The sequence below is a fragment of the Erythranthe guttata genome, chromosome 10 (assembly GCF_056151865.1).
Source record: "Erythranthe guttata isolate IM_541 chromosome 10, IM_541, whole genome shotgun sequence".
Lineage (NCBI taxonomy): Eukaryota > Viridiplantae > Streptophyta > Magnoliopsida > Lamiales > Phrymaceae > Erythranthe > Erythranthe guttata.
The window spans coordinates 17,453,113-17,475,603 of NC_142542.1; the positions used below are offsets into that span (position 1 = coordinate 17,453,113).

The following is a 22,491-nucleotide window of genomic DNA, read 5'->3' on the forward strand; positions in this document are numbered from 1 at the left end:
AGATGAGTTTATTGGTGAAAGAGATATAGCCCCTAAACCTAGAATAATAAAAATACTTGGTTGGGGACTTATACACAAAAACCCCGAAAAAATACCCATAAACAGTATGATAAAGCATACAATATAATATTTTTGAATCCACCCAAAAAATTAGGGATTTGCTTTTTACCGTTTGAAAAAGGCTATTTACCGTTCAAAAAAACTCTCTCTCTCTCTCTCTAAAAAAAATTGCTCTCAAGACAATTTCTTCACAAATCATTCTTATTGGTGTGATATACGAACATAAATGAATTTATCGAATGAAGATCGGGATAGCGAACACAGCGAGGTAAAAATTCCGTCTTTTCGATCGAAAAAACTGGGCTAAACATTCAAAAGCCCAACTTGGGCGCCCGACAGTGCAGTGCACGCCCATGTTGGGCGTGCAGTTGGCTGTTACACGCCCATTTTGGGCGTTTGTAGGCCAACTGCACGCCCAACATGGGCGTGCACTGCACTGCCGGGCGCCCGACTTGGGCTTTTGAATTTTAAACCTTTTTTTTTTTTTTTTTTTTTTAAATCAATTTTTTTATGTTTTTTTCAGGACGATACGACTACATTTGAAGTTGATCATACCGATTATTTTACCACTACTCAGTTGTTTGACTCAAAGGATGAGGTAGTGGTTTGGGTGAGGTTCGTTGCAAGAGGTCTTTTTGTGAAAATAGTAAAAAGAAGCAGTCCTAAAAAAAAGATTTTTTTGACTTGTGACCTATTCGGGGAAAAACGAGAATGTCCATCAACTAATCCAGAAGCGCGCCCGAGAAGGACCGGTAGCAAAAAGATAGGCTGTGGTTTTTATATTGTCGGAGAGCTACGATGGGATGATAAATGGGAGGTCAGAGTAATATACGGGAAGCATAATCATGTTCCGATATACAAGTCCGGGCATGGGATGAGTGCATTGTCTCAGGAGGAGGCGAAGATCATTAGTGATCTGTCACAAAGTCATGTGCCGCCCAAGAAGATTTTGGCTAACTTGAGACAAAATGGTTTGGGCCTCGATGCTTATTCAAAACAAATATACAATCAGAAGGCGAAATTGAAAAGACTATCTAGGGGTGACCGTACAGTGATGCAACATTTGATTGGGTTGCTTGAGGAGCATAACTATTACAAGTGGTTCCGCACTGATGAAACTACACATGCAGTTACTGATTTGATGTGGGCTCACCCTCAATCTGTGGAATTGTTAAGTAAGTTTCCGTACGTATTACTACTTGACAGTACTTACAAAACAAATCAGTACAAATTGCCTTTGTTGGAGATTGTTGGTGTTACTCCTGTCGGGAAAAATTTTACTGTTGCAGTCGCATTTTTGCGCCATGAAAATGAAGACCATTACACATGGGTGTTGCAAAAGCTGAAGAGACTTTTCCCCCCTCAGACTCTACCTAGTGCCATCGTGACGGATCGAGAGTTAGGGCTCATAAAGGCGCTAGAGAATGTATTTCCGACCGTACCTCATCTCTTATGTCTTTGGCACATTAACATGAATGTGGGGCGTCGTGCTTCAAGATGTCTCGGCAATAGTAGGCGTCGCGGCACGGCTTTTGTAGTTGGCGTGTGGCAAACTTTGGTAAAATCAGTGTCTGAAGAAGATTTCGCCAGGAATTACACAGCTTTGACGGACGAGTACGCGAATTATCCAGATTTGATTGAGTATCTCCAATACACTTGGCTCGTATACAAAGAGAAATTTGTAAAAGCATGGACGGATCTAATTTTCCATTTGGGTAATACATCGACAAGCAGGTATTTATTTATAAGTGGTTAAATACATATACTTAACTTACTGTCATGTAGTTTATTGAAACATAGCATATTCTCAATCTGCGCCGCCTCAGCTCGCGTAGCCATGCCCAACTGTCGGTACAGATAGGCCAATGTAGCCGAACCCCAAGAATACTCGCGAATCAGATTGATTTCCTCTAACAGTGGGAAAAAATCTGCTCTGACCCTCGATCCACTCTTATCCACGAACAACAACTTTCCGAGCAAGTATGCAATATATGCTCGTACTCGATACGCGGAAGGAAAGGTAGAATTGTCGCCATATTTCACCTCCAAATCATCTAACCGGGGTCCGCCACCATACCACCAATGCTCCATAAGTGCGGGGTCGACTCCGAAAGCTCTCGCACCAAGCTGGATCGCGTCGGCCTTATCCATCCAGACGTTAGGGCGAGTTCCACTAACTCGCAAACCCATGATGAAATGCACGTCGTGCAGGGTAATTGTCATCTCACCGAATGGCATGTGAAAACTGTTGGTGTCCGGCTGCCACCTCTCAATAAAAGCCTCTATTAATGGGTTATTGTGCTGAGGCAGCGAACAATCACGCAAGTGATACAAGCCGGTACTCTCAAGTAGTGAGACACAATCATCGTCGTCGGGGCCCGGCCAAGTACACTTCGCGTGCGACCGTAATTTAACCATATGTCGTCCCTGTTCAAGATATATTCATATATAAGTATACCACAAACAAGTGTAAATATTATAAACAAAATTTATTAATATTAATAAGTATTACCTTTCCCTCCCAAATGTCGTAGGCAATATGTGCTCCAAAACTTGGAATCAAGTGAGCGTATTTAGGTCCACCGGGTGTCTCACCGGTCAACATCCAAGGTCGAGAAGGAAGTTTTTTTCTCGGAGCGGTGCGGGACCTCGAGGCAGGATTAGAACCACCGAAAGTACCACCCATCGGGACAGGAGGCGGAGTCGGAGTCGGAACATCCTCGTAATCGTCATCGGATGGAAAATCCGGCACCGGAAACTGATACTTCTGCTGAAAGCGTAGTTGTGGATCGTACTCGTACTCCTGCGGCTGCATATATGCATCCATGGGTGCATCCATCTCCTGCTCGGCCTCTGTCTCTGTCTCCTCCTGAATCATCGTACGTGGGGGTACAAAAGCACCAGTGCGTTCCCCACGACGTTTAGAACTAGTCACATTTCTATTATGTGTCCTTCCCTCCCGTTCCGCAGTAGTCTCCACCACCGGATCTGCAGGTGGACGAATCAGGGGTCCTTTCCCTTTTCCGAGTCCGAATTTTTTCGCCCAATTAGACATCCTGTAAACATAAAATTATATTAAATTTACTAACTTATTTTAATTCAGAAAAAAAATATTTCTTTTAAATCAAAAAAAAAAAAAAAAAAAAAAAAAAAAAAAAAAATTTAAATCGAACGCCCGGTTTGGGCGTTTCCCGGCCGAACCGACGCCTGGACCGGGCGCCGGTTCGCCCGGGAAACGCCCAAACCGGGCGTTGAAACACTCATTTCACGCCCAAACCGGGCGCTGGCAGCATGAACGGACGCCCACTTTGGGCGTCGGTTCATGCAGCCAGCGCCCGGTTTGGGCGTTTGGCTCTAACATCCGAAAAATTCAAAAGCCCTACAAATCGATTTGTAGGGCTTTTAAACATGAAATTGGTTGCAAAATCGAGTTACCCATTGCATATAACACATGTAGGTGTTGAAATTACCTGAAAAAATCGAAGCCCAAGCTCGATTTTGGTTGATTTCGAAATTTTTCGAAAAAAATAAAATTTTCTGAAATTTTTGGAATGGGGGGTAATTGGAGAGAATTTCGAATTTTAGGGGTTTTAGAGAGATAAACTGTTTTTTACTTTGAACGGTAAATAGCACTTATTAGCCCGTAAAGAGCATTTTCTAAAAATTATTATGTTTACCTAATATCAAACAAAATTAAATTACTCAATTAATCAAGGTTAATCTTTCCAATCAGTCTACATAGATGAGATATCTGACTGAATCAAGGTTAATCTTCCCAATCAGTCTACATAGATTAGATGTCTAACTGAGTTTCATGGAGCACGAAACAAACTACTATAGAAATAACTGCACTCATTAACCAAATTTATAATGTTAAGTAATCACTTTTCAATTTAATTAAATCAACTTTTGTACTTGAGTCAACTCACTACTTTTCAATCCGCTTGCAGAATTAGTCGACACTTAACAAAATATATTGAAACTGACATTTCATTAGTTTAATTTATCACATTTTCGTGAGCTGTCTCCTCTTTTGTTTTTAGTGAAATTGTTTTTTTTTTCTTCTTACTTTTGAAGTTAAAAAAAGTCTAAACTTTTGTTTGATTAATTTAAATTAAATTGGGAATATTTCGGTACACGGCCGCATATGATTGGAACACGCATCTCCCCTAATATTTATTAAATACTTTCTTTGATCCTATTTAATTAATTTTAAGATAAACTTTTTTTTTTTTCATACACTTGGCAAACAGTGAATCAACCGGATGTATTTTTAATGAATTATTATAATATTTTTAATCAATTTAATTTTGCCATTAGTGGAAAGTGCTTTCTGATCTCATCTTAAGATATTACTCTTTGGGTTTCAGAGCCAACGACTAATTTAAAATTAAAATATTACTTACTACAAATCTCCAAATATATTAACTATATGGTTATTAATTTTTCTATCATTCTGAAACTAGGTGTTATAAGCTAGGTGAATAGGGTTTTGTAAATCATACAGCCGTGACGTACACTGAGAAATCTGGACCATTGATCTAGACATAATAACACGTATAGTCATGTGTATTTATGCTTAGTAGATAGTTATTCGTATAAATTTATGGTGCAAAATCACCTGGTGCTTTTGATCACCAGTTATTGCATCGTATTGAAGATATTAATAATAAATGATACATTTCATTCACCCCTTCAAATTTATGCCATTCAACATGTATAAGATTCGACAAAATGAAAGGGGTCATGAGTTTGATCCCACCGCCACCTACTAAAATAGTTCAAATACAAGGCTTCAAATGTAATTCGTCTACATTTAAGAGTATGTATTGAAGATATTGATATTAATATTAAATGATACATTTCAACAACATAAACTTTTGGTTGAAGTAATCATTTAACAGATAAAAGGAAGTTTTGAAACCTCATAAATTTTACATGATGATGTTTTCTTCAAAAGAAATCATTCATTTTTTTCAGTTTGTTTTTTTTTTCTTTGCAATATAAAGTTACGAGTTCGATGGGTGAAAAAAAAAAATCAGAATCTCTGAAATTGGTACGTGTTTTAATTTTCCAAAATCTACGATAACAATTTTTGCAAAAGAAATAAGTTTTATGAAATAACACTTTTCAATACGATCCGTCCGATTTCCAATGAGTTGCCAATTTATTTGTTATTATACTTTAAAAAATGAAATTAATCAAATCAATCTCAATTCTTGAGCATTTACCAAAATAGAATCATCTTGAGGGAAGTAGTATGCAGGGTGTATACGTCATGCCATGCGTGAGCAAGAGCGTAGTGAATGACGATTATACCCTTGACTCGGGAATGTGATGAAAGTCAGAAATCAGGGCATGTTAGTTACAGGTGTGGGCGCGTGGGGGCGGGCGCACTAATTCCCGCGTTGACAGATCCATTTCCAAACAAGAGACTAGAGTCTTCTGTCTGGTGGGAAGGATATTTTGGGTAATGTGGAGGAAATTATGGGTCCCACACTGCATCATGATATACGGCAAACGGATTATTATATCACGTGCTTCGATAGATATATATCCATTTCCTTTTCTCTTTTATTTTTTTTTTCTTTTTCTAATAATTATTTAGGGCTATTTGAGGAGATCCCCTCGTTACTTTTTTTTATGGATAGAGGTCCAAAAAATTTCAGTCTATTTGAGAAAAGCCCATACCCATTTTGAGCCATTATGTTTTCCATTTTTTTCCCCGCCCGCCACATCATCACAGCTGGCTCACGCGTTCAGCGAATTTTTTTTTTTTTTTTTTTCGTTTTTTCCCCTTATTTTTTGTATCAGTTTCCTTAATCGACTATGAAGCATAGTCAATTAGCCTCATAGTCGATTAAGGAAAATCTTTAATTTTTAAATTTTTTTTTTGTTTTTAAATTTTTTTTTCTATATCAGGTATATTAACCGACTATGATGAAGCATAGTCGATTAAGAATCTGCTACTAAACATAACAAATCACAATTGAGAAAAAATACAAAATCAACTATATTTTACAAAAAAACAAAAAAAAATACAAACATTATAATTGATTTATACACTTGGAATCAATAAACAAAAAATCCAAAAAAAAATAAAAAAAAATGGAGTCGATCAACCTTAATCGACTGCCATAACATAGTCGATTAGCTTAATCGACTATTGAACATGTACATAGTCGATTAAGGTTTCAACATGCGCGAAATTCTCTACACGCGCCGTCCTCCGTCCGATCCACAAAAAAACTCAAAATCAGCCTCCCCCATCGTCACCACACCGGCCACCGCCGGACTTGGTGGGAGTTTTCTTTTCCCCTTGGCTGAAAATTTAAATGCGATAATTACAGTAAGGAAGAGAGAAGGGAGAGCATATATCCAGATTTGTTTATGAATTACTTGTTCTTAGTGAAGAACTCCTTGGCGGCGGCGGCGGAGCAGACCACCACCCGCAGGCCACCACCGACGACTTCAAGCACACCAGCTGCGAGAACGTCTCCAGTCCCCGTATAGTTCCCCATGGGATTTCTACGGTCAGAACGGCGGCGACGACGGTGGAGGGAATGTCGAGCGTGTACGACTTGTTGGCGTCATGTGCAGGCGCGGCGGTGTTGTCCGCGACTGTGATTGTGACAGTTTTGAGCGGCGAAGACGAAGTGAGGTTGAGTGGTTGAACGACGAGGGGACGATGGTGGTCGGTGAGGATTTGGCGGCGATAGCGGTGGACGGCGGGGGAGAGGCAGTGGCGGTGGTGAAAGGCAGAGATGGTGAATTTGGGAAAGAGAAATTAGGGTTTCAAAATAGTATATTGAAAATTAAGGGTAGATTTGGAATTATAAAAATAATATTTGGTGGAATACTAACCAATGGGGTTTTCTCTAATTATTTTTGGAATGGGGGTTTTGCTTAACTACATTTCCTAGATGAGGGGGGTCTTGCTAATAATCCCAATTATTTAATTAATTGATATTTACTCTTGAACACATGTGGCAAGTATCAGTAGTTTTGTTCGATAGATAATTTTTATTTGGATAAATTACGACCAATCTCTGCACGTGAATTTAATTTACGAAAAAAAAATTCATGTTTCCATAATTACAGTTACTATTCAATTATGAATTTTTTCATCGTTCATTTTTTATAGTATCAAATTCAATAAAATCTTCTGGAATGTAAAATGTTCTCTAGTTTGTACTTGTTTTCTGCAAAAATGTTGTTTCTGATGCACCATAATATGATATATTTGCAAGTATATTCAATTTACTTCGAGTAACAAGTATAAACCAAATGCCGACAAGCTGTTTATAGATTATTATAAAAATGTATTGTGAATCATTATAATTTTATTTAAACCCCGTACAAATTATTTATTTTGAATTTTACTTTTTGCACGACGTTACAACCGTCATAACAGAACTCAGAAATCGACATTCTTTCTCTTCGAATAATTTTTTTAAATAATTTTTATTACAAATTAATCAAGCTTAGAGTATCCTTTCCTTCACTCACCAATGACAAAACAGTAGCTGCAATATGGTTAGGGCTAAGACCAGCTTCTTCAATCTGCCCATTTTGATCTCCATGCTCAATATACCTATCTGGTAGCACCATTGCCCTCCACTACAACATATATAAAAAAAATTAAAAAATTAAAAAAAAAATTAAAGTTAGAAAATTAGGTGGTGTTTGAATTTAAAATAAAAATAAAAATTAAGGTTGTCTAAGAAAAAAAACACAAGTACAAATGTTTTTGTTTACCTTAAGATTTCCGTCGAGCAATCCATTCAAGCACAAGAAATGTGAAACATGTGCGCTAAATCCACCAATGGAACCTTCTTCGACGGTTATAAGAACCTCATGCTCATTCACCAACTGCTTAATCAAGTCACCATCAAGAGGCTTGCAGAATCTCGCATCGGCCACACTTACGAATATTCCGCATACCTCTTGTAGAATATCCGCTGCTGCCAAACAGTTCTGCACTATCGTTCCGAACCCTAAAATCGCCACTCGATTTCCCTTCCTTAAGATCCTTCCTTTACCAATCTATGCGCAAAATATGTTTTTAGCAAGGATGAAAACATAAATTTTCGATATGAAAAAATCAACTAAGGAGTTTATTGCATTCAGCACCCCTGTGTTCACTCTTTATTATGAAGAACGTCCTTTTGTTATAAATATTAGCAAATTAAGATCCATGCAACGCATTTATTCAAAGCAAACCACCCCTTAAAATATCATAATTTAGGAGGATGTGTGCTAAAAAAATGCATTCTAGAGAGATGTTTGCTAATATGAATAATACAAGGTTTTTTTTTTTTTGCAATTCGATATAATACAGGGCAGGGTACTAAATGTAATAAATTGGGAGAAGTGGCATTTTTGTAATTTTAGAGCTTAGATCAAGCAGCGTTAAAGTCAAATGTCTGACAACTAGCATGGAGGGTCACATTGAGACAATTTTTCAAGTAGGAGGGGGCAACTCGATACAATCGAGAGTAGAAGGGGTAAAGTGATACCGAGTTAAAGTCCAAGGGGGCAAAGTGAAATTTACCCTAAACTTTATTTATATGTGTACCTCCAAAGGAGTTCCTTTGTTGTTTAATGGAAGAGTGACACCCGCGCCGTTCCCTCTAGGGTAACGGAGGCAACTGGGGCGGTCGTCGATGGCTACAGAAGTGGCGATCATGTGCATAAGCTCCGCCTCATCGGATGGAGCCATGACAATCATATTCGGCAAACAAGCCATGAATGTTGTGTCGAAGGCCCCACAATGGGTCGGCCCGTCTGCACCCACGAGCCCGGCCCGGTCCATCATGAACCTCACCGGTAGTTTTTGGAGATCCACATCATGAACCACCTGCGTAATTTTGTACCATCACCAATTAGATTTTCACAAAAAATTCCAGTCAGTACTATACAATCAGGCCTTGTTTGGTTGGTAAGATTATACAGATTAATTAACTAATTAAATTGGACCTTAAGGCTATGTTTGGATAAAGGTAAATACTAAGTAAAAATATATAAAATGACTATAAAAAAATTAGGCTGTGGGAAAAATAAGTTATAATCTTGATTTATTGGAGGAATGTCTATTTTACCCTCCCATACGACCATGTTTATCTTATCATGGCAACTAAACGAGACCTTAATTAATCCAAAATACTTTCAAAATAATTAAAATTAAATACCTGATCATAACCTCTCTGCAGAAAAGAAGAGTAAATAGCACAAAATGGCTTGAGCCCCTCAGTTGCCAAACCAGCAGCAAAGGTAACCGCATGTTGCTCCGCTATCCCAACATCGAAACATCTATTCGGAAAATGTTTCTGAAATACGTTAAGCCCCGTGCCTCCACCCATAGCCGCATGTATAGCCACAATCTTCTCGTCTTTTTCCGCTTCAGCTATTAAAGAATCCGCAAAGTATTGAGTGTACGAAAGCGTCTTCGGTTTCGACTTGCTCTGCTTTCCAGTTTTCGGGTCAAACTTCACCACCCCTTTTAATAAACCGAAAAAAGCCCGTCGTAAAAAACGGTTGTCAAATTGTATAGAAATAATTATAAAATATATATATATATATATATATATATATATATACCGTGCATTTTATCTGTAGCGGCTTCGGCTGGAGGGTATCCTTTGCCCTTTTCGGTAATAATGTGGATCAAAACAGGGCCCGGTGCTGGCATTTCCTTGACTTTCTTGAAAATGTGGACAAGATCTTCTATGTTGTGGCCGTCGACCGGGCCAATGTAATAGATTCCGAGTTCCTCGAAGAGAGAAGAACCGGGTTTTCCGGACATCCCTCTTACGTAAGTGTCTACTTTAGCTGCTATTTCATGGGTTTTGTTTCCCATTTGCTTTGTTATGCCCTGTTTTATGGAAATGAAAAAGACCATTTTTTCGTTACATCATACCCGTTTTCGATTAGAGAGTTGTAAAGTCTGCAGTAAGAGTGGAAATCGGAGGGATCGTATCAGAATTAGTACTTTCGGAAAAATTCTGATTTTTTTCGGAAGTGTTTAAACTCATTCCAATTTTGTTCCAAAAACATCGGGAAAAACGGAAATTGGAATTTTGAAGATAGTAATAAAATAAAAACTTGTTCCAGAATCGAAAATTTTCGGATGGGAATCGGCGGAATTTGAAATTTTCCAAATTTTAGGTCTTCTAAAATATAAATTACATAATAATATTGATACTATAAGTGTAATTTCCGGGATAAAAATCTTGACATTCGAAAATTAAAATCAGAATATCTTATATACTCCAATTTCGATTATTTAAAAAAACAAATCGGAATCTGAATCTAAATTCAGAATGAAAAGCATTGTTTCAAAATCGAAAAGTTCGGATTAGAACAGACGAAAATCGGAAATTCCATTCAAATTTCCACCCCTAGTCAGCAGTAAATTACACGCATTCTTGATTCAAAAAAAGGTTTATGTCTTCGTTCACAAGAGGGTTTATGCTAAAATAAGTTATACAGATGCGTATATTGTCGAAAAATTGGAATTATAAATTGGGACGACAAATGCAAATATAGTCCTACGAAAATGTAAAATAAAAATGATGAGAATAAATAAATAAAAATGGTTTAATTTAATTTACCTTAGCTGCTTCACGGAGTATGCGAAATTTGGTGCTGGCTTGTAACCTAGTAAGGGTTTTGCTTAAAGCTCCGACGGGTGGTGCCGGGCCGTCGACGGTGGCAGTGGGCAAAGATACTTGTTTATTATCGTTCAAAACAATTATGAGATTCGAATCAAGAAAGCCCGCATTGTTCATTGCTTCGTATGCTTGTCCAGCTGTCATCGCTCCGTCTCCTATCACCGATATCACGTGGTTTTTCTTCCCTAACAAGTCTCTCGCTACAGCCATTCCTAATATTCATTGAATAAAAAAAAAGAGGGTCAATATTTTACAAGTAGAATTACAAGATCGAATATCGTAAAATTGCTCGTGTTATTAATATTAGTATAAATATTCATATCGATGCTAGTAAAAATATTACGATTTTATTTTCACAATTAAAGTAAACACAACGGTTATCGGACGATACGATAAACTCGGAGTATACCTAGAGCGGCTGAAATACTTGTAGAACTGTGACCAACTCCGAAAGCATCGTGGGCACTTTCTTCCCTTTTGGGGAAACCGGCTAGCCCGAAAGTCTTTCGTATAGTATGCATTCTTGACCGTCTCCCTGTCAGAATCTTGTGCGGATATGCCTGCAGTTTCGTGTTAGTTTTTTCAGTTATGCCATTTAAGTTTAATTACAAATTAACCCCAGGAATTTGACCTATTTATACAATTTAGTCATCCGTTAACACATCTTGATAGCTTATAAGCTCTTAAACATCTTATAAGATGTTTTTAAGAACTTATAAATTAACCAAACATGCCTTTATTTGTTCTTTGTTCAGATTGGAAAATAAAATTAATAGAGAAAAATAAATTAATTAAGGGAAGTGTAGAAAAAAAAAAAAGGAATTGGTTAAATTTAATATAAATTAATTACCTGGTGACCGACATCCCAAATAATCTTATCATGGGGTGTGCTGAACACGTGATGAAGTGCAACAGTTAGCTCCGACACACCCAAACTTGAACTCAAATGCCCTCCCGTTTGAGACACTGTATACACTATTTCTTCCCTTATTTCATCACTCAATTTTTCTAGTTCCTGCATTAAATTAAACCATTTTTTAATGTTAATTTTTGGAGAATTCAAAAGTAGTTCTTTACAATTAAAATCCATTCTTCAATAGTTTATTTTTTGAATGTTGATTATTTTTTATTTTTTTTTTTAAATTGCCGAACACTTTTGAAATGCTTATAGTAAACATCTTATAATTTTTTTAACTTATAGTGTAGAATACTATTGTGTTTTATTTTACTGAAATGTTAAATACCATCTTAGTTTTACTAATACGGTTTTGATTTCGAACATAGTTCAACAAATATCTAGTCTGATTTTGATAAAATTCAAAACACAAAAATTGTATTCTTTTGAATTAGTTTTCTATTCCAACTTGAATCAGATTGACTATATGTTGTACGATAAAATTATGCATGAAAGAATTAAGGAGCTTTTAGCACCAACCACCCATGTTAATCTCTAATTGCCAAAAAAAAAAAAAAAAAAAAAACGTTATGTTAAAAAAAATTAGCAATAACTCTCCTACGTTGTGTTTTGCAAGTCACACCACCCCTTACTTCAAAATTGTCTTTTGACTTTCGTGAAATGACAAAACTATATATCCTAATAAATATAAACAATATTTCAATCCTAAATAAAAAAATGAAGAAAGAAAAAAATTAATTATTAAAGGAAAGAAAAGAAAAAAATATCATCTCCAGCCCCATGCACTCTCCCCGACCACCAAACATCCAAATCAAATTCTTACCCACCCTCAGCCGCACCACCACCACCACCACCACCACCACCACCACATCTGTCTTCAACCTGCTCTCAATTTGGTGTGATGAAAAAGCTCGAATATGTAGGTGGAAAAGGGTGCGGGGAAGCTCTAAACCGAACTGAATTTCGTCGGAGAAAATGTTGGAGCGGTGGGCGGAAGGGGGATATGGTTGAACTGGAGGCTGAGGGTATGGAGGGAGATGATGCCGGAGAGGTTGTTCGCCGGAAGGAGAGCGGGGACTCAGCTATGGTCAATATTTCTTGAAAATTTCAAATCAGTCCCCGACTTAAGGAAGAAGTGGACATTTCTGAAAATAAAAGGGACTGAATTGAAAATACTGAAAACTTCATTTTGGGGCTTATTTATAAAAAAATTAACTTAAAGGGTTTCCAGTATTTTCAAATCAAAAAACCAACCCCAGTCTCATTTGTGGCGTGTATCGCACGACCAACTAACATGGACCTTGTTGGCTTTGACTATTTTTATAGGGGGGGTCATCGCTAATTTTTTTTAATAAGGGACTTTTGTGAATTAGAGATTACACGGGTGGTTAGTGCTAAAAGCTCAAGAATTAAGTACTGGATTTTAGATATCTCAAAACATTAAAGTTGTGACCATTGGTCATTTGTTCATTTATATATTTCTCATCCAACATTAATCAATTTTGATTATTCAAGTTGCATAAGAAAGCTAACTTAAAGAACTACAGATCCGTGTGTTTTAAATTTTGTCAAATTCAGCCTTCAAAATGGTAAAAACTCATGTTTGAAGTCGAAACAGTTATTCCTCAAACAGAAACGACATTTATCACATCCTTTCTTATTTTTTTTTTATGTTACATAAAATTCCCTATTTAGATAAATTTTTAGCACCATTTTTTTGGTAACACTACGAGTTTTAGTGCATGTTTTCTACATATAAGGCGGTTTATGCAAAAATGATTTATTTCTAAATTTAGCTTATTATATAAAAAAATTCCTTATAAAGTGAATTAGAAAGAATTTTAATACCACAAATGACAATTTGATAACCATGTTGACTTGACTGCGTCAAAGGGCTGACTAGCTATGTGTACATCAGAGAAATTATATGCTACACCCGATTATTGACATCAGGTGACCGTAAATTTACACATAATTACACACGCCTATGTGTATGTGGTTTAGTGGATGGTTATTTAATCCCATCTACAGTTAACAAATATCGGGTGTAAATAACCCGATGTAGCATATAACTTTCATGTACACAATATACATTCATGAAAAAAAGAAAAAAAGAAAAAAGAATTTACCTTGAGAGAGAGATTTTTCATGTGAATGGGATAGTTAATAGTATCCAATATTGGGGTGGACGGCTTTTCTCCAGTAAATTGAAGAGTACGTGGCGGCGTCTTCACAACGGCGTCGTTTGTCTCTTTCGTGTGACTTTCCCCTTGAGCAGCTGATATCCCACAATACTGGAAACAGAGGAAAATTGGCAAAACAAATTATTAAAAAAAGGAAGGATTTATTATTGCATTTGGCTCCCTGTATTTTCTCTATTTCTTAAAAAACTCCCCATCCTATTTTATTAGCAGAGACGATCTAAGGTTTGTTTGATGCTATGTGATTCAATTTTTTTGACCAAACTACCCCCTCAAAACTTACTTTTTAGGGGGTCGTGTGCTAAAACAAATGCATTATAAGGGGGTTTTTTGCAATTATGTATAACACGGGGAGTTTTATAGAAATTCGATGCAATACAGGGGTACTAAATGCAATGAATTCCAAAAAAAAAAATGAATCAATCTGTCTCTGCTGTTCATAAGAATACATGACGAAGATCATTTAATAGAAATTCCACCACCACCACCACCACCACCACATCTGTCTTCAACCTGCTCTCAATTTGGTGTGATGAAAAAGCTCGAATATGTAGGTGGAAAAGGGTGCGGGGAAGCTCTAAACCGAACTGAATTTCGTCGGAGAAAATGTTGGAGCGGTGGGCGGAAGGGGGATATGGTTGAACTGGAGGCTGAGGGTATGGAGGGAGATGATGCCGGAGAGGTTGTTCGCCGGAAGGAGAGCGGGGACTCAGCTATGGTCAATATTTCTTGAAAATTTCAAATCAGTCCCCGACTTAAGGAAGAAGTGGACATTTCTGAAAATAAAAGGGACTGAATTGAAAATACTGAAAACTTCATTTTGGGGCTTATTTATAAAAAAATTAACTTAAAGGGTTTCCAGTATTTTCAAATCAAAAAACCAACCCCAGTCTCATTTGTGGCGTGTATCGCACGACCAACTAACATGGACCTTGTTGGCTTTGACTATTTTTATAGGGGGGGTCATCGCTAATTTTTTTTAATAAGGGACTTTTGTGAATTAGAGATTACACGGGTGGTTAGTGCTAAAAGCTCAAGAATTAAGTACTGGATTTTAGATATCTCAAAACATTAAAGTTGTGACCATTGGTCATTTGTTCATTTATATATTTCTCATCCAACATTAATCAATTTTGATTATTCAAGTTGCATAAGAAAGCTAACTTAAAGAACTACAGATCCGTGTGTTTTAAATTTTGTCAAATTCAGCCTTCAAAATGGTAAAAACTCATGTTTGAAGTCGAAACAGTTATTCCTCAAACAGAAACGACATTTATCACATCCTTTCTTATTTTTTTTTTATGTTACATAAAATTCCCTATTTAGATAAATTTTTAGCACCATTTTTTTGGTAACACTACGAGTTTTAGTGCATGTTTTCTACATATAAGGCGGTTTATGCAAAAATGATTTATTTCTAAATTTAGCTTATTATATAAAAAAATTCCTTATAAAGTGAATTAGAAAGAATTTTAATACCACAAATGACAATTTGATAACCATGTTGACTTGACTGCGTCAAAGGGCTGACTAGCTATGTGTACATCAGAGAAATTATATGCTACACCCGATTATTGACATCAGGTGACCGTAAATTTACACATAATTACACACGCCTATGTGTATGTGGTTTAGTGGATGGTTATTTAATCCCATCTACAGTTAACAAATATCGGGTGTAAATAACCCGATGTAGCATATAACTTTCATGTACACAATATACATTCATGAAAAAAAGAAAAAAAGAAAAAAGAATTTACCTTGAGAGAGAGATTTTTCATGTGAATGGGATAGTTAATAGTATCCAATATTGGGGTGGACGGCTTTTCTCCAGTAAATTGAAGAGTACGTGGCGGCGTCTTCACAACGGCGTCGTTTGTCTCTTTCGTGTGACTTTCCCCTTGAGCAGCTGATATCCCACAATACTGGAAACAGAGGAAAATTGGCAAAACAAATTATTAAAAAAAGGAAGGATTTATTATTGCATTTGGCTCCCTGTATTTTCTCTATTTCTTAAAAAACTCCCCATCCTATTTTATTAGCAGAGACGATCTAAGGTTTGTTTGATGCTATGTGATTCAATTTTTTTGACCAAACTACCCCCTCAAAACTTACTTTTTAGGGGGTCGTGTGCTAAAACAAATGCATTATAAGGGGGTTTTTTGCAATTATGTATAACACGGGGAGTTTTATAGAAATTCGATGCAATACAGGGGTACTAAATGCAATGAATTCCAAAAAAAAAAATGAATCAATCTGTCTCTGCTGTTCATAAGAATACATGACGAAGATCATTTAATAGAAATTCCACCACCACCACCACCACCACCACATCTGTCTTCAACCTGCTCTCAATTTGGTGTGATGAAAAAGCTCGAATATGTAGGTGGAAAAGGGTGCGGGGAAGCTCTAAACCGAACTGAATTTCGTCGGAGAAAATGTTGGAGCGGTGGGCGGAAGGGGGATATGGTTGAACTGGAGGCTGAGGGTATGGAGGGAGATGATGCCGGAGAGGTTGTTCGCCGGAAGGAGAGCGGGGACTCAGCTATGGTCAATATTTCTTGAAAATTTCAAATCAGTCCCCGACTTAAGGAAGAAGTGGACATTTCTGAAAATAAAAGGGACTGAATTGAAAATACTGAAAACTTCATTTTGGGGCTTATTTATAAAAAAATTAACTTAAAGGGTTTCCAGTATTTTCAAATCAAAAAACCAACCCCAGTCTCATTTGTGGCGTGTATCGCACGACCAACTAACATGGACCTTGTTGGCTTTGACTATTTTTATAGGGGGGGTCATCGCTAATTTTTTTTAATAAGGGACTTTTGTGAATTAGAGATTACACGGGTGGTTAGTGCTAAAAGCTCAAGAATTAAGTACTGGATTTTAGATATCTCAAAACATTAAAGTTGTGACCATTGGTCATTTGTTCATTTATATATTTCTCATCCAACATTAATCAATTTTGATTATTCAAGTTGCATAAGAAAGCTAACTTAAAGAACTACAGATCCGTGTGTTTTAAATTTTGTCAAATTCAGCCTTCAAAATGGTAAAAACTCATGTTTGAAGTCGAAACAGTTATTCCTCAAACAGAAACGACATTTATCACATCCTTTCTTATTTTTTTTTTATGTTACATAAAATTCCCTATTTAGATAAATTTTTAGCACCATTTTTTTGGTAACACTACGAGTTTTAGTGCATGTTTTCTACATATAAGGCGGTTTATGCAAAAATGATTTATTTCTAAATTTAGCTTATTATATAAAAAAATTCCTTATAAAGTGAATTAGAAAGAATTTTAATACCACAAATGACAATTTGATAACCATGTTGACTTGACTGCGTCAAAGGGCTGACTAGCTATGTGTACATCAGAGAAATTATATGCTACACCCGATTATTGACATCAGGTGACCGTAAATTTACACATAATTACACACGCCTATGTGTATGTGGTTTAGTGGATGGTTATTTAATCCCATCTACAGTTAACAAATATCGGGTGTAAATAACCCGATGTAGCATATAACTTTCATGTACACAATATACATTCATGAAAAAAAGAAAAAAAGAAAAAAGAATTTACCTTGAGAGAGAGATTTTTCATGTGAATGGGATAGTTAATAGTATCCAATATTGGGGTGGACGGCTTTTCTCCAGTAAATTGAAGAGTACGTGGCGGCGTCTTCACAACGGCGTCGTTTGTCTCTTTCGTGTGACTTTCCCCTTGAGCAGCTGATATCCCACAATACTGGAAACAGAGGAAAATTGGCAAAACAAATTATTAAAAAAAGGAAGGATTTATTATTGCATTTGGCTCCCTGTATTTTCTCTATTTCTTAAAAAACTCCCCATCCTATTTTATTAGCAGAGACGATCTAAGGTTTGTTTGATGCTATGTGATTCAATTTTTTTGACCAAACTACCCCCTCAAAACTTACTTTTTAGGGGGTCGTGTGCTAAAACAAATGCATTATAAGGGGGTTTTTTGCAATTATGTATAACACGGGGAGTTTTATAGAAATTCGATGCAATACAGGGGTACTAAATGCAATGAATTCCAAAAAAAAAAATGAATCAATCTGTCTCTGCTGTTCATAAGAATACATGACGAAGATCATTTAATAGAAATTATATTGAGAAAATAATAAATAAATAAATATATAATATAAAAAAAACACACTGTGAACGTGAACCTTTTGCCTTTTGACAGGAAGAGTGGTACCGGAAGAAGACAACAAGCTTGAGCTGTAATGGGAGTAGAGCGATGATTGGAACAAACTGTTGTTCATAACTCCACAAGATCCCATCTCTCTCTCTCTCTCTCTCTCTCTCTCTCTCTGAAGCAAGTCCTGTGATATGGGAAAGAAGGTTGGGAGAGAGAGGGATGAAGTTTTTTGAATGGAGAAAAAAAATTATTCTTGATGTTTGAAAAGTTAGCTTGTTTGTCCATTTTATAGCCAACATTCACCATAAGATATAAATGGATAGATGTGACACGTTGTATCTAACGATCGAGAGTTTGGTAAGTCGTTTCAATTTTTTATTTCTTTAATTGAGCTCGTCACACAAGAGTTTTTTTTATATATATAATAATAAAAAATAAAAATAAAAAAAAAAATAAAAATAAAAAGAATGTGGCATGTTATACAAGAAATAACAATCAACAATCTAACATTTTCTTTTTTCCTTTTTTGCCAACTAGTTAGAGAACGTAATTTATAATGGTTTCACTTGGATTAGAGGATCTAGCTTTTACTCCCTCCGTTTTTTATTAACAATCGTTTTTAGCTTTGCACAAGTATTAAAAATCTTAATAAATATGTCTTGATTTTAGGAAAAATACATTCGAAAGATTAAAATAACCTTAATTATTTAATGATATTACAAGGTTATTGAATTAGTAAGGTTAAAACTGGAAAAGATGCATTTAATGCAGTATTGGAAATCTAAAGTGACATATAATATGAAACAAAATATTTTAAAAAAGAGACAGTTATAACGGAACAAAATGAGTAATAAATATAATTAATACTCCATCCGTTTCTTTTTAAGTGTCGTTTTAGCCATAGTTTTATTTTTCAAATTAAGTGTCACTTTAGAATTTCAAGATAGGACAATATTTTTTGTTCAATTTTATCCTACGATTAATGAGGGATTAATGAACTAATAAAGATAGATTTAAAGGCACAAAAGGGTTAATTTTGTAAAATATGAATTATTTTCCCAAAAGTCAAGAGTATTTATTAACTTTCTTAATTGATGTGCATTAATCTTAAATAACACTTATTTAAAAAAAAAAAGTACTCTAATTTTTGATAATTTCCAAGGATTGAAAATCCCAAATACTCAGTAATTAATTATTTGTTTTAGATCTTTGTTATTCGGTGAGAGAATGGGATCCACATATGAGTGAGGGAAGCACGAGAAGTTTAAAACCAATGAAATGGGGGATTGGGTTGAGAGCATTGACCAAAATGGAGTAGTGCCGGTCAAATCTAGGATTCCGGTAATTGTGCTTTGTGTTGGATTGTTGGTGTCATTGCCAGTAGATTTAGACGAGAAAAAAGTGACATTGAAAATTTGAAACTGAGCCGTGGATGAAAAAAAAACTTAAGTTTTGCCATATGTAGCTTTTCTTTTTAAGTTATTTCCTTTCTTTTTCTTAGTTAATCTGTAATCCCGAAACTCCTTCCCACAGGTGTTCTATGCAATATCATAGAATATTGTATTATGTATTGTTTGTTTCGAGTTCAAATGGGTGCCTAACACATAGTTTTATCTACATATATATAAATGTGTGTGTAATGAGTATAGGCACTCGGTGAATTTCACCGTATGTAAAACCGACTTCTTCCCATTCGTTTAGTCACGATAAATAATGGAATTAAATTCAAAACGGATGCTCCATCAAGAAGCAAAAACCGGATGCCATTTATTAGAAGACACGTCGATAAGTTAGATATTAGATTGCTATGCTTATTTCCTCTCCACTCTAATTGACACGGTTGAAGAATTGTTTTATTCATCTCTTTCACTTTTTTGTTTCCCTTACAACATATCATCTTACATTAGTGTTACATAAATTAACCAAATAATAGTTAGAATGCATGAATACAATATTGTTGTTCTATATTCGATTTTTCTTTTTTTTTCCTTTTTTTTTTTTTTTTTTTTTTTTTTACTTTTGTATTTTTTCGATAATATTTGTTTACATACTAGGGCGAATGGCAAATATGCCCATGACATGAGACTTAAACGCACATTGGTCCACAAAAAAAATAGTTTTTCAAATAAACTCATCCCCATGTTTTTAGTCTAAAATACCCTCCATGATATAATTCTTATCAATTCCATCCATTATGCTCTAACTTTCTTAATATTATACATTGACCCCGAATTTAAACAAATATATCACATTAACCCTCATTTTAATAATTTTTTGAAAAAATATTTTTTTTTCAGAAAATAATTTTTTTTTCCGGCCAGATTCCGGCGTTGATTTTTTTTTTCTGAATTTTTTTTTCGGCCGGTCTCCGGCATTGACTTCTTTTTTCGAATTTTTTTTTTCTTAGAAAAAAATATTTTAATTAATATTAATGTCTTGGGTGCTAAATTACTGTCTCAGACAGTAATATTATTGTTTGGGACAGTAATATTATGAATATTATTTTTCCGAACAGTAATATTACTAATATTACTGTCCCAAACAGTAATATTATTGCATAAGACAGTAATATTACGATCGGAGACTGTAATATTACGGTCGGAGACAGTAATATTACAGTCGAAAATAGCAAAAATGCAGGTCAAAACGATAAAACTAATTAATACAATAATATTACTGTTTCAAGCAATTAAATTACTGTTGAAGACAGTTTTTTAGCAGCCAAGACAGTAATATTAATTAAAATATTTTTTTAATAAAAAACAAAATTTATTGAAAAAAAAAATTCAATTAACAGTTAAATAACTGCTGGAGACAGTAATTTAGCAACGAAGACAGTAATATTAATTAAAAGGTCAATTAACAGTTAAATTACTGTATCCGACAGTTAAATAACTACTTGAGACAGTAATTTATCAGCCAAGACAGTAAGTAATATTAGTTAAAATATTTTTTTTAACAAAACAAAAAATAAAAAAAAAATTCAAAAAAAGAAAAGTCATCGTCGGAGTCTGGCGGCTGACCGGCGGTCTCCGGTGGTGGCAGGTCAAAATTGGGGTCAAAATTAAAATTAGTGTCAAAATTGGTTAATTGGTGAAATTTGGCTAAATTGTGGTGTAAATCATAAAATTAGAGTTGAATTGGTTTCAATCAATTGGGGGTAATTTTGGTATATATAAAAAGATTTTTTTTATTTGCAAATAAGTTTGAATGAGCTCGAAATATTTACATGACAAAAAAAGTTGAATATCCTTTTTTGAATTAAATGCTGCCCCTATATATTATGTCTCAGGAATTGGTAATTATTTCCGACCCTAGTAATAAGTAATAACCATCCACTTGGCAACACCAGGTCACTAAATTAATATTCGTTTGCATTAATTGTCAATATTTGACTCCAATAAAATTGGACTTAGAGACCGTAATAGTAGGAATTATTGACCTATCAATAATCTTTTTCAGAAAAAAAAAAAAAAAAAAACTATTCAATAATCAAGACTGCATATTTTATTTTCATTTGTTCCTCTAACTATATATACAGCACTCTGGCGTATTGATTAATGATTTTTAATTCATTGTTATCACTGATCAAGTATATTGAATTTGTCTAATTTTATAATAAATTATTAAATTTAAAATCTTATTTTGAACTATTTTTTTTTTCTAAATTTTATTAGCAAATTTAGAATCTAATTTAATTATAATTTTTCTCTCAATTTATTTTTTAAATACAATTTTTTTTTAAAAATTGGGTCCAATATTTACCAATTTAGATATATTTGTTACCCAAAAAAGAAAAACAAATTCTAGTCAAATCTCAGTATGAGTTGATCATAAATTTGTTTGGTAGGAAGATATAAATAATATATTATCACCTAAAACCAATGGTTCGTTAAAAGTAGGTGGTGTTTGGAAAAGCTTCTTAATTTATCTAAATTAAAATAAGTATGACATATTTTCTTAATTTTATAAAATATCAGATGTTATATTAAAAATTATTTTGAAGATAAGGGCAGGGAATTTAACACTGGTTATGACAATTTTACATTGACTATTAGTCTATTACGTTTATATATATATATATATATATATATATATATATATATATATATATATTCTTATGATGTTACCTGCCTCTGAAAATTCTTCTTTCTACAAGTGTGCATTGAAAAATATTTATTATTCATTTACATACGAATATATGTGTATTTGATTTTGTGTTTCAATAATTGATGATTATATATATATATATATATATATATATATATATATATATATATATATATATATATATATATATATATATATATATATATATATATATTCGATAAAATTTTTGGCGTTTTTGGCATAAAATTTGATATCAACCATTCAAACTAACCTAAAAGGTATCTCTACTAATTAGGGTCGTGCGTTGGTTGGTTTGGTTAAAAACCAGCCATAAAACCAACTCAATCCATCCAACCA

General features: G+C 34.7%; 2 protein-coding genes across 4 annotated transcripts; one reads left to right on the forward strand and one right to left on the reverse strand.

Annotated features, from left to right (window-relative positions):
• Positions 1–286: 286 nt before the first annotated feature.
• Positions 287–1,816, forward strand: LOC105968388 (protein FAR-RED ELONGATED HYPOCOTYL 3-like). Its single transcript, XM_088824768.1, has 2 exons — positions 287–328; positions 584–1,816. The coding sequence occupies exons 1-2, from the start codon at positions 287–289 to the stop codon at positions 1,814–1,816; spliced, it is 1,275 nt and encodes a 424-aa protein (XP_088680894.1).
• Positions 1,817–7,339: 5,523 nt separating this feature from the next.
• LOC105952319 (putative 1-deoxy-D-xylulose-5-phosphate synthase 2, chloroplastic) lies at positions 7,340–18,303 on the reverse strand. 3 transcript variants are annotated; one of them, XM_088824017.1, is made up of 12 exons: positions 18,053–18,278; positions 17,443–17,607; positions 15,611–15,775; positions 13,779–13,943; positions 11,584–11,748; positions 11,143–11,293; positions 10,674–10,945; positions 9,661–9,934; positions 9,252–9,559; positions 8,639–8,920; positions 7,819–8,106; positions 7,340–7,680 (listed from the first exon to the last, which is right to left on the reverse strand). In XM_088824017.1, exons 1-12 carry the CDS (start codon positions 18,164–18,166, stop codon positions 7,528–7,530), a joined length of 2,502 nt encoding a protein of 833 aa, XP_088680143.1. In that variant the 5' UTR covers positions 18,167–18,278; the 3' UTR covers positions 7,340–7,527. The 3 variants fall into 3 exon arrangements, with proteins under 3 accessions (XP_088680143.1, XP_088680144.1, XP_088680145.1); XM_088824018.1 differs by lacking the exon at positions 13,779–13,943 and having other exon boundaries at positions 18,053–18,303; XM_088824019.1 differs by lacking the exons at positions 13,779–13,943; positions 15,611–15,775 and having other exon boundaries at positions 18,053–18,303.
• Positions 18,304–22,491: the final 4,188 nt, after the last annotated feature.